We start from the raw sequence: 13007 nt of genomic DNA on the forward strand, positions 1-13007 counted from the left end.
GGAATTCTTAGAGAATCAGACTTTGAAGCCTAGTGGGATTTGACTGCAGGACTTCGACAGACTAGGGGAAACAGAGATTCCACTCTTGGAGGGCACACACAAACTAGTGTGCGCATTGGGACCCAGGGAACAGAGCAGTGACCCCAGGGGAGACTGAACCAGACCTACCTGCTAGTGTTGGAGGGTCTCCTGCAGAGGTGGGGGCTGGCTGTGGCTGACCATGGGGACAAGGACACTGGCAGCAGAAGTTCTGGGAAGTACTCCTTGGCGTGAGCCCACCCACAGTCTGCCATTAGCTCAACCAAAGAGCCCAGGTAGGCTCCAGTGTTGGGCTGCCTCAGGTGAAACAACCAACAGGAAGGGAACCCAGCCCCACCCATCAGCAGTCAAGTGCATTAAAGTTTTACTGAGCTCTGCCCACCAGAGCAACACCCAGCTCTACCCACCACCAGTCCCTCCCATCAAGAAACCTGCACAAGCCTCTTAGATAGCCTCATCCACCAGAGGGCAGACAGCAGAAGCAAGAAGAACTACAATCCTGCAGCCTGTGGAACAAAAACCACATTCACAGAAAGACAGACAACATGAAAAGGCAGAGGGTTATGCATCAGATGAAGGAACAAGATAAAACCCCAGAAAAACAACTAAATGAAGTGGAGATAGGCAACCTTCCAGAAAAAGAATTCAGAATAATGATAGTGAAGATGATCCAGGACCTCGTAAAAACAATGGAGGCAAAGATCAAGAAGATGTAAGAAATGTTTAACAAAGACCTAGAAGAATTAAAGAACAAACAAACAGAGATGAACAATACAGTAAGTGAAATGAAAACTACACTAGAAGGAATCAATAACAGAATAACAGAGGCAGAAGAACGGATAAGTGATCTGGAAGACAGAATGGTGGAATTCACTGCCACACAATAGAATAAAGAAAAAAGAATGAAAAGAAATGAAGACAGCCTAAGAGACCTCTGGGACAACATTAAACGCAACAACATTCACATTATAGGGGTCCCAGAAGGAGAAGAGAGAGAGAAAGGACCAGAGAAAATATTTCAAGAGATTATAGTCAAAAACTTCCCTAACATGGCAAAAGAAATAGCCACCCAAGTCCAGGAAGTGCAGCAAGTCCCATACAGGATAAAACCAAGGAGAAACATGCTGAGACACATAGTAACCAAATTGGCAAAAATTAAAGACAAAGAAAAATTATTGAAAGCAGCAAGGGGAAAATGACAAATAACACACAAGGGAACTCCCATAAGGTTAACAGCTGATTTCTCAGCAGAAACTCTATAAGCCAGAAGGGAGTGGCATGATATACTGAAAGTGATGAAAGGGAAGAACCTACAGCCAAGATTACTCTACCTGGCAAGGATCTCATTCCAATTCAATGGAGAAATTAAAGCTTTACAGACAAGCAAAAGCTAAGATAATTGAGCACCACCAAACTAGCTCTACAACAAATGCTAAAGGAACTTCTCTAACTGGGAAACGGAAGAGAAGAAAAGGACCTACAAAAAGAAACCAAGAACAATTAAGAAAACGGTCATAGGAACATACATATCAATAATTACCTTAAATGTGAATGGATTAAATGCTCCAACCAAAAAACACAGGCTTGCTGAATGGATACAAAAACAAGACCCATATATATGCTGTCTACAAGAGACCCACTTCAGACTGAAAGTGAGGGGATGGAAAAAGATATTCCATGCAAATGGAAATCAAAAGAAAGCTGGAGTAGCTATACTCATATCAGATAAAATAGAATTTAACATAAAGAATGTTACAACAGACAAGGAAGGACACTACATAATGATCAAGCGATCAATCCCAGAAGAAGATATGAAAATTATAAATATATATGCACCCAACATAGGAGCACCTCAATACATAGGGCAACTGCTAACAGCTGCAAAAGAGGAAACTGACAGTAACACAATAATACTGGGGGACTTTAACACCTCACTTACACCAATGGACAGATCATCCAAAATGGAAATAAATAAGGAAATAGAAGCTTTAAATGACACAGTAGACCAGATATATTTGATATTTATAGGACATTCCATCCAAAAACAGATTACACTTTCTTCTCAAGTGCACATGGAACATTCTCCAGGATAGATCACATCCTGGGTCACATATCAAGCCTCAGTAAATTTAGGAAAATTGAAATCATATCAAGCAACTTTTCTGATCACAATGCTATGAGATCAGAAATGAATTACAGGGGAAAAAACGTAAAAAACACAAACACATGGAGGCTAAACACTACGTTGCTAAATAACAAAGAGATCACTGAAGAAATCAAAGAGGAAATCAAAAAATACCTAGAGACAAATGACAATGAAAACACAACAATCCAAAACCTATGGGATATAGCAAAAGCAGTTCTACGAGGGAAGTTTATAGCTACACAAGCCTACCTCAAGAAACAAGCAAAATCTCAAATAAATAATCTAACCTTACACCTAAAGGAAATAGAGAAAGAGGACAAACAAACCCAAAGTTAGCAGAAGCAAGAAATCCTAAAGATCAGAATAGAAATAAATGAAATAGAAACAAAGAAAACAATAGCAGAGATCAATAAAACTAAAAGCTGGTTCTTTGAGAAGATAAACAAAATTGATAAACCATTAGCCAGACTCATCCAGAAAAAGGGGGAGAGGACTCAAATTAATAAAGTTAGAAATGAAAAAGGAGAAGTTACAACAGACACCGCAGAAATACAAAGCATCCTAAGAGACTACTACAAGCAACTCTATGCCAATAAAATGGACAACCTGGAAGAAATGGACAAATTCTTAGAAATGTATAACCTTCCAAGACTGAACCAGGAAGAAATAGAAAATATGAACAGACCAATCACAAGTAATGAAATTGAAACTGTGATTAAAAATCTTCCAACAAACAAAAGTCCAGGACCAGATGGCTTCACAGGTGAATTCTATCAAACATTTAGAGAAGAGCTAACACTCATCCTTCTCAAACTCTTCCAAAAACTGGCAGAGGAAGGAACACTCCCAAACTCATTCTATGAGGCCACCATCACCCTGATACCAAAACTAGACAAAGATACTATAAAAAAAGAAAAGTAGAGACCAATATCACTGATGAGTATAGATGCAAAAATCCTCAACAGAATACTAGCAAACAGAATCCAACAACACATTAAAAGGATCATATGCCAGGATCAAGTGGGATTTATCCCAGTGATGCAAGGATTCTTAAATATATGCAAATCAATCAATGTGATACACCATATTAACAAATTGAAGAATAAAAACCATATGATCATCTCAATAGATGCAGAAAAAGCTTTTGACTAAATTCAACACCCATTTATGATAAAAACTCTACAGAAAGTGGACAAAGAGGGAACCTACCTCAACATAATAAAGGCCATATATGACAATCCCACAGCAAACATCATTCTCAATGGTGAAAAACTGAAAGCATTTCCTCTAAGATCAGAAACAAGACAAGGATGTCCACTCTCACCGCTATTATTCAACATAGTTTTGGAAGTCCTAGCCTCAGCAATCAGAGAAGAAAAAGAAATAGAAGGAATGCAAATTGGAAAAGAAGTAAAACCTGTCACTGTTTGCAGATGACATAGAGCATCCTAAAGATGCCACCAGAAAACCACTAGAGCTAATCAATGAATTTGGTAAATTTGCAGGATACAAAATTAATGCACAGAAACCTCTTGCATTCCTATACACTAACAACAAAAGATCAGAAAGAGAAATTAAGTAAACAATCCCATTTACCACTGCAAAAAGAAGAATAAAATACCTAGGAATAAACCTACCCACGGAGACAAAAGACCTGCATGCAGAAAACCATAAGACACTGATGAAAGAAATTAAAGATGATACCAAGAGATGGAGAGATATACTATGTTCTTGGATTGGAAGAATCAATATTGTGAAAATGACTATACTACCCAAAGCAATCTACAGATTCTATGCAATCCCTATCAAATTACCAATGGCATTTTTTACACAACTAGAACAAAACATCTGAAAATTTGTATGGAGACACAGAAGACCCCGAATAGCCAAAGCAGTCTTGAGGGAAAAAAACGGAGCTGGAGGAATCAGACTCCCTGACTTCAGACTATACTGCAAAGCTACAGTAATCAAGACAATATGGTACTGGCACAAAAACAGAAACAGATCAATGGAACAAGATAGAAAGCCCAGAGGTAAACCCACACACCTATGGTCAACTAATCTATGACAAAGGAGGCAAGGATATACAATGGAGAAAAGACAGCCTCTTCAATAAGTGGTGCTGGGAAAACTGGACAGCTGCATGTAAAAGAATGAAATTAGAACACTCCCTAACACCATACACAAAAATAAACTCAAAATGGATCAGAGACCTAAATGTAAGACCAGACACTATAAAACTCTTAGAGGAAGACATAGGAAGAACACTCTTTGACATAAATCACAGCAAGATCTTTTTTTATCCACCTCGTAGAGTAATGGGAATAAAAACAAAAATAAACAAATGGGACCTAATTAAACTTAACAGCTTTTGCATAGCAAAAGAAACCATAAACAAGACAAAAAGAAAACGCTCAGAATGGGAGAAAATATTTGCAAATGAAGCATCTGACAAAGGATTCATCTCCAAAATATATAAACAGCTCATGCAGCTCGATATTAAAAAAACAAACAACCCAATCCAAAAATGGACAGAAGACCTAAATAGACATTTCTCCAAAGAAGACATACAGATGGCCAAGAAGCACATGAAAAGCTGCTTAACAACACTAATTATGAGAGAAATGCAAATCAAAACTACAATGAGGTATACCTCACAACAGTTAGAATGGGCATCATTAGAAAATCTATAAACAACAAATGCTGGAGAGGGTGTGGAGAAATGGAACCCTCTTGCACTGTTAATGGAATGTAAATTGATACAGCCACTATGGAGAACAGTATGGAGGTTCCTTAAAAAACTAAAAATAGAATTGCCATATGATCCAGCAATCTCACTACTGGGCATATACCCAGAGAAAACCATAATTCAAAAAGACACATGCACCCCAATATTCATTGTAGCACTATTTACAATAGCCAGGTCATGGAAGCAACCTAAATGCTCATCGACAGATGAATGGATAAAGATGTGGTACATGTATACAATAGAATATTAATCAGCCATAAAAAGGAACGAAATTGGGTCATTTGTTGAGACGTGGATGGATCTACAGACTGTCATACAGAGTGAAGGAAGTCAGAAAGAGAAAAACAAATATTGTATATTAACGCATATATGTGCAACCTAGAAAAATGGTACAGCTGAACCGGTTTGCAGGGCAGAAATTGAGACACAGATGTAGAGAACAAACGTATGGACTCCAAGGGGGGAAAGCTGCGGGTGGTGGTGGTGGTGTTGTGCTGAATTGGGCGATTGCGATTGACATGTATACACTGATGTGTATAAAATTGATGACTAATAAGAACCTGCTGTATAATAAAAAAATGTGATCAAATGTATTCTATTGGAAAGAAGCAAAAATAGACCATATTTAACCAGATTTACTAAATTATATACTTTAATAATATTTAGCATCTATTGCAGATGTATTCATTACTGCAGACTGTATTTGCCTTATCAATGTCTTTGCTTTGGTAATAAAAATAAAATAAAATCTTAAAAAGATATGTAGGAACTCACTTTTGTTCTCTAATTAACTTTGTTCCTAGCGTTCTATTTCTGGGTCATAGATTCAGTATCTTCTCTTACTTATCTGACAATATTAACTACGATGATAATGATTTTTGTTTGCTACCTGCATTATCTTTTGCTTTTTATTTGTTTTAGTCTGTGCTTGACCCTGAAGAATTTCCTCAAAAAAAAAAAAAAAAAAGAGTACATTCTTTTTTGAGGTGATAAAAATGTTCTATCAATAAATCTGACCATGGTGATGGTTGCATCTATCTGTGAATATATTAAAAATTGAATTATACACTGTAAATGAGTTAAATGTATAGAATATAAATAATTTCAATAAAACCATTTGAAAGATATTATGTCCCTACGTCCCATTGATATTATGGTGAAAATAACTATAGCAGCTAATATTAAAAGTTTACTTGTCTTGTTAAGCACAGTGCTAACTTACAGATCATTTCATCCAGTGTACAGTGACCCTGTGAGGTATCAATATCTCCATTTTACTCGTAAGGAATTCAAGGCTCAGAGCTTAAAAACGTGAAGGCTACACAGTGGGTAAGTGATAAAGTCAGGTTTTGAACCCAAGTTCATTCGACTTCAAAGGCTCCTGACGGCCTTTTTCTTACAACAAAGGAAGTCTCATAATGTTGGTTCTCTGATCGCACAGTGAAGATAAAGACTGGATATGAAGTTAGAAAATCGGGCAGGGTCTAGGTCACCAAGGCGGTGTAACAGTTGTCCAGGTGTGATCCATAACTCTTTACCCCCAAACCACCTCTTGAATTAATTCTCTTTCCTCCTTGCTACTATTCTAGTCTAAGATAACCAACTTTGGTGGTAGATTTGAATCAAATGCAATCACTTTTAACGGGCCTAAAGGTTGTATAATTATGTAACTGCTTTACTGCCCATTTCTATATCCTTGTTAACTGTTTAAAACTTGCAGTTAGTTTAGTGATATTTAAGTCCAGTGAAAAATACCCCTGGAATAAATTTCAATGTGTTGATGGGTTAGGTCATAAAATGGTTTTATTTCCCTTTTTCTGGCCAAAACATTTAATTTACTGATCACAAGTTAATTCTTTGACATTTTCTGCATCCGTTCCCTGAGAAACTATGCCACTTTAGAAACCTTAAATATCTGCTACACTTGAAGTTGTCTAGTTATACCTCTGAAGTTATCTAATCATATATCTGCCTGATTGCTAAAATATTTTCTGCAATATAGAGGAATGCCAAGGGACAGGACAGAACTGACAGCAACTGAAAATGTGCAAAGCAGTATTTTGTTTTAATGGACAAGAAAGAAAAAGCAGCAAATTGTACAAGTGGGAAAAAAGATGTAATATGAGGTCATCATTACACTGTATCCCATTCAGAATTAATTACTGTCAAATAAACCTTTGCATGCCGTTCTAGCATACTCTTATCCAAATCTTACTTGTCCTTTATGATCATCACAAATGCTTCTAGCTCCAGAAGTCTTCAAGTTCTGTGCAGGCAGAATGAACTATACCTGATCTTTCTCTGGGTGCCAAGATGATTTACCTTACCACGGTACATACTGCTATAAATTATTAACATACATAGACAGTACACTGTATCCTCAGTTTCTAGTTCAGCGTTTGAGCCACAAAAAACAATCAAAACTCTGCTGAAGGGGTCAATTGTTAACAGTTATCTTAAGATTCAACTATTCCATTGATAATCAAAGATAGGCCAATTGCTAAAGGTCCCAGAATGAGTATAATCCATAAATAGTTTAACAACTGGTGTTTCTGTAAAGTTATATAAATAAAATTACACATAAAAGCTTGTAAAATGCAGAGCTCATTCAGAACTGGGAATTTGTTTGCTTATGACCTATTGTTTTTGAGGGACAAAAAGTACATTATTAAAAATACATAGCACATGTCTATATTCACCAAACTGCACTGATATAAAAAATTATTAACTTGACAATACGTTTTTGTCAATTTTTTTATTGTGCTATTTGCTCAAATGAATGAAATGAAGTGTTTTCTGAATTATGTTTAGATCTTTAAATTACCCATTTAACAAGTTAATTTAAATAAATTTAATATTCGGTAAATGACAAGCAGCTTAAATACAAGTTTGATAATTATTTTAAAAATTAATAAAGTGAAAGTCATAGTCAAACTTTCAACAAGGCAATGTAACATTTATCACTAACCTGACTAAAAGGCTGCACTCGTACTGCCACTCTCACGCTGTCAATACTTGGCATAGGCATTTTCATCATTTTCCCATTATTCGTATTATTTGGTAGAAAAATAATGTAGAAAGTACACTGCTTATGCTTCACACTGAAACACTGAAAGCCAACAAAAGCAGGCTGTTTCTAGACAATCAATTATTAATGGTCCATTCATTACACACTATCAATTACCTGTTATAATTGTACAATACTTATTTATTGATGAATTTTAGAGCCCACATCAAGCACCACCACTTAATTGCACACAGTCACATTGCAGAGAACAGTGGTTTTTCTTTTCCTTTTTCCACATTTACTCACACTCTTTACCCATCCTCAATATTCTGTGCCTGAGGTCCTATGAGAGTTTGTCATTTTAAAACCTGAATATTAAGGGATTTCTGTGATTCAGTAGCAAGCTCCTTCACAGCAAGAGTATTTATAAAATTTGATCAGACTTCTCATTCTATGAATATCAGGCACATACAAGGTGCACTGAATAGCCACGCAACAGGTGTATTTTACATTTCCTTTCTGACTACTCAAACCCTTTTAAGAAGTTGCTAGTGAGCAGTGAACCGGTCAGTCTAACCTGGATAATCAGTCTCTGAATAATTAAGAGACTTTAAGGATAACAGCCTTTAAGCTTGCTGAACAAGAAATGCCAACATTATATTTAACCAATGCATTACTTGGAAAATTACTAATTTGAGGTAGAATGCACAAAGTATGTTAAACTACAAAAAAGTGGCAAAATTACATGCCCATAATTCAATTTCTACACAGTAACAGCCTTCCCAATTTATTAGAAATCTTAATCACAGAAGCAAAGTGCATACATTATAAAACAGCAACTTAAAAAAAAGTTCAATCATCTTCATTTTAAAATTGGTCTAATACTTTTAACCACAGAGAAAGAAAATGGAACCAATACCTACTAGCATATAAAATCATTAATAAAACAGAAATCCCCTCTCAAAAATCTAACAGACACACAGACTACTGTGAAGTATACACTTTATTTAACATTCCAATAATAAGCCATATTGACATATTATATAAATGTATGAAGTCTTAATATAAAATAGAAAAAACTGCCTGGACTAAAAGAATCACACTCCATATGGAGTTACTTTACTTACTGAAGACATTCTGTTTACAAAAATTTATAATAATTTATATAAATTATTTTCTTCCAAATTAGATGATTTTTAATAATCCACATAATTCTGATGACTTTACAAATAGGTGTACATTAAAAACTGGAAAAAAAATTACAGCATTTTTCTGCGTAGAACTTGCTTTGGAAAAGAAGACAATTTCTTCCTGCTCCTTCCAAGACTTTTTCCTGTTACTTCTACAGTCTTTCTTGGTTTGCTCTTTACTCCATCAACTGGGCTTGCCAAGGGGGAAATCAGCTTAATTTCTACTGGAGGAGGTGACCAACTTTCTTTTTCTGTGTTTCTGAAATAAAGATTTAATTTAAGTTAACAATAAACATGTTATAATATAAAATGTAATTGGCTTCCCAATACATTGAAAGAAATCTTAGGGATTAGTCTTTTCTAGTGCTTTATTTTATAAAGGAGAAGTGAAATAAAACTTTAGTCAAATAAACTAATCAGAGGCAGAGTTAAGGTTTCACATGATAGAAATTTTCTTTATGATTGGGATACTCAAAACAATTACTGCTGAATTTTCATTTAAATGTTTCATATGTATTAATAAATACTGCTGGGTTACAAGGAGGGGTCAAGTACCAGTAGCCAGTCCATGGAATGAGAGCCTAGCAGGCCCATAATGAGATGTATGAGAAATGACAATCCTCAAATACCAGCAATTAGCAACTGTGTATATATTTTCATAATATGAAGTTTTCCACATATACACAAAGTCAATTTATATGTAGTGTTATTATAGTCAAATCATTAAATCATTAAATCATTTTTTAATTAAATCATTTTTTAAAGTAAGATAAAATGGATTACTTTGTACTTTCATGAAATTCAACTTAGGCAAAATATATCTGAAATGGAGTAATTTCCCCATGGATGAAACTTTAATGGCTAATAGTGAAATAATCACAGGACTTTAAAACGTTTTTAACGATTTTTACTGATAGTTAGCTATCTTTACTAAGGTGAAACATCCCACTCCCCTCCCCTAGCTCATTGTAAAAGCAAAGATTCAGTGGGTATTCAACTACTACTACCCTTTTTTTCTTTTTAATTAATTTTTATTGGAGTATAGTTGCTTTACAATGTTGTGTTAGCTTCTACTGCACAGCAAAATGAGTCAGCCGTACACATACATATATCACCTCCATTTAGGACACTACAGTGCATTAAGTAGAGATCCTTGTATTATACAGTATGTTGCCATCAGTTGTCTACTTTATACATAGTATCAGTAGTGTATATGTGTCAATCCCAATCTCCCAATTCCTCCCACTGCCCCCCTTTCCCCTTGGTATCCATACATTTGTTCTCTACGTCTGTGTCTCTATTTCTGCTTGGCAATTAAGGTCATCTACATCATTTTCCTAGATTCCACATACGTGCGTTAATATACAATATTTGTTTTTCTCTTTCTGACTTACTTCACTCTGTATGACAGACTCTAGGTCCATCCAACTCACTACAAATAATTCAATTTCATTTCTTTTTATGGCCGAGTAATATTCTGTTGTATATATGTACCACATCTTCTTTATCCATTCGTCTGTTGATGGGCATTTAGGTTGCCTCCATGACCTGGCTATTGTAAATAGTGCTGCAATGAACATTGGGGTGCACTGTGGCTTTTTGAATTATGGTTTTCTCTGGGTATATGGCCCAGTAGTGGGATTGCTGGGTCATGTGTAGTTCTTTTTTAGTTTTTTAAGGAACCTCCATATCGTTTTCCATAGTGGCTGTATCAATTTATATTCCCACCAACAGTGTAAGAGTGTTCCCTTTTCTCCACACCCTCTCCAGCATTTATTGTTTGTAGGTTTTTTGATGACGGCCATTCTGACTGGTGTGAGGTGATACCCTTCTTTAAAAAGGATGAATGAATGGGCTTTCATGCTATATAAGAAAGCCACCTTCTGCAGTGAAATCTAACAATTACACAGAGCCAGTGCATATAAACGCCCCTAAGAATTACCCTTTTCTGATGAGCTTAATTTCTCTTTTTAAGTTAAGAGTCTTCTCTAATTTTAAGAAACTAAATGGAAAAAAATAATAGCACAGAAAAAGTCTTACTTGCTTGCTTGTTTTGTTTTTCCAGTCCTGGTTCTTTTCACTTGTTGCTTTCCCAAAGTTTCAATTGATTGAGCATCATCTTCCTATGGGTTAAAAATTTTAAAAGATGAACCTTATGTAATTAAACAATTGAAATCTAAACTAAAAAGTTCCATCCTGAGTCAAGGAATATAGCCAAAGAGTGCTAAATGAATTTAAACTTAACAAATATCAAATGGACTCCTTATATTTTTTTTTTTTGCTGTATGCGGGCCTCTCACTGTCGTGGCCTCTCCCATTGCGGAGCACAGGCTCCAGACGCGCAGGCCCAGCCGCTCCACGGCACGTGGGATCCTCCTGGACCGGGGCATGAACCCGCACCCCCTGCATCGGCAGGCAGACTCCCAACTGGACTCCTTATATTTTTTGGTAGAAACCTTGGTCATCTAGGACAGCTCATTATCCCTTATCCCCACACATTCAGTTATCTCCAAGTCTTATCAATTTTATTCTGGAATGTTTCCATTGTCCCCTGCCCTTTTGTTCCATTGACTCTGTCCAAATCCAGGCTCTCATGGCATAAGAATTAGGCCACCAGTAACTATTTTTCCTCCCTAGAATTCCCTTTTCACCGAAATTACTTAAAGCATGCACATGGCTATTTGCTGGTTTGTGAACAGCCCCACCCCCTTCCTCATGCATCGCCAGGCTTCTGTGCCTTTGCATCTACTGTCTTCTCCTCCAGCAATGCCCATCTCCTTTACCTACAGGGTCTACAGGGTCATCTGGGTATAAGTGATTCTTATCATGCTGTGAAATAATTATCTGTATTTTTGCCTCTTCAATTAAACTGAACTCCTGAAAAACAAGGAATCTGCCTGAATTATTTTTGTGCCTTTGTCCTTGTATAGTAACTGGCTCACAGCAGATAATTCAAGACATGTTTATGAATTAAGACTGGTAAATGTAAGGGTATCATGCTCACATTCAATCCCTGAACTATTTTTATTTTAGAGTTACATGCAACTAGTCAGCTCTGAAACACTCTCTCTCCAAGTGTGGTCTGTGGATGACACTCCAGGGGGGTCAGGGACCTACATTTTAAATAAATACATCCAGATAATTATGGTGGGACACTACAATTTAAAAACCCTTCCCCTAATAGGTAATTTAAACTGCAGCTGCCAATAATAAACCATGAGTAACATACCAATCTGTCTTAAAGGTAGTATCCCCAAAAGTGCAGAAAAGACAATTCTGGACTTAATAGTATAAATGTCTGCTCTTTTTTAAAGAAGTTTATCTAGGAAGCATTGCTTAAAAAAACAAAAAGCATGTTTAAATACACATACAAATAAAATCATGCATTTCTTACCAGTTCATCTACAAGTTTGGATGTATTAGATGTGTTTTTCTGTCTGGTCCTTAAAGTAGGAGGTGAGAAGACAAATTGAGAAGATAAATCCGAAACTAATTCTTGCAGCCGCACAGGAGCCTCTATTTTTTTAGCTAAAGAAAGGTAGAAAGAAAGAACAAAACACTATGTATCTATTTATATATATCTATTTTATATATATAGACATATAAATTCAACTTGCAACAAAAAGCAAGATCTGTGAAGTGCAGTTAAGGGCAATAACGCAAAGCACAATAAAAAGAGGTGTGGCATATTTGAAGGTTTGTGGCAAGTCTATCAGTGCCATTTTTCCAATAGCATTTGTTCACTTCATGTCTCTGTGTCACATTTTTGGTAATTCTCCCAGTATTTCAAACTTTTTCATTATTATTATACTTGTTACAGTAATCAGTGATCTTTGATGTTACTATCGCAAAAAGATTAGGCTCGCTTAAAGCTCA

At 36.0% G+C, this 13007-nt stretch overlaps 1 protein-coding gene across 1 annotated transcript in view; it reads right to left on the reverse strand.

Moving 5' to 3' along the window:
* Window positions 1-8926: 8926 nt before the first annotated feature.
* AHCTF1 (AT-hook containing transcription factor 1) overlaps window positions 8927-13007 on the reverse strand; it is a 71920-nt gene continuing 67839 nt past the window's right edge. Inside the window, exons 33-35 of the mRNA XM_079696316.1 lie at window positions 12526-12659; window positions 11172-11254; window positions 8927-9390 (exon numbers count right to left, since the gene is read on the reverse strand). Coding sequence (XP_079552442.1) covers window positions 9201-9390; window positions 11172-11254; window positions 12526-12659 — 407 coding nt within the window. The 3' untranslated portion in view covers window positions 8927-9200. The remainder of the gene's footprint in view (window positions 9391-11171; window positions 11255-12525; window positions 12660-13007) is intronic.

The sequence above is a fragment of the Hyperoodon ampullatus genome (assembly GCF_949752795.1).
Source record: "Hyperoodon ampullatus genome assembly, chromosome: 2".
Lineage (NCBI taxonomy): Eukaryota > Metazoa > Chordata > Mammalia > Artiodactyla > Ziphiidae > Hyperoodon > Hyperoodon ampullatus.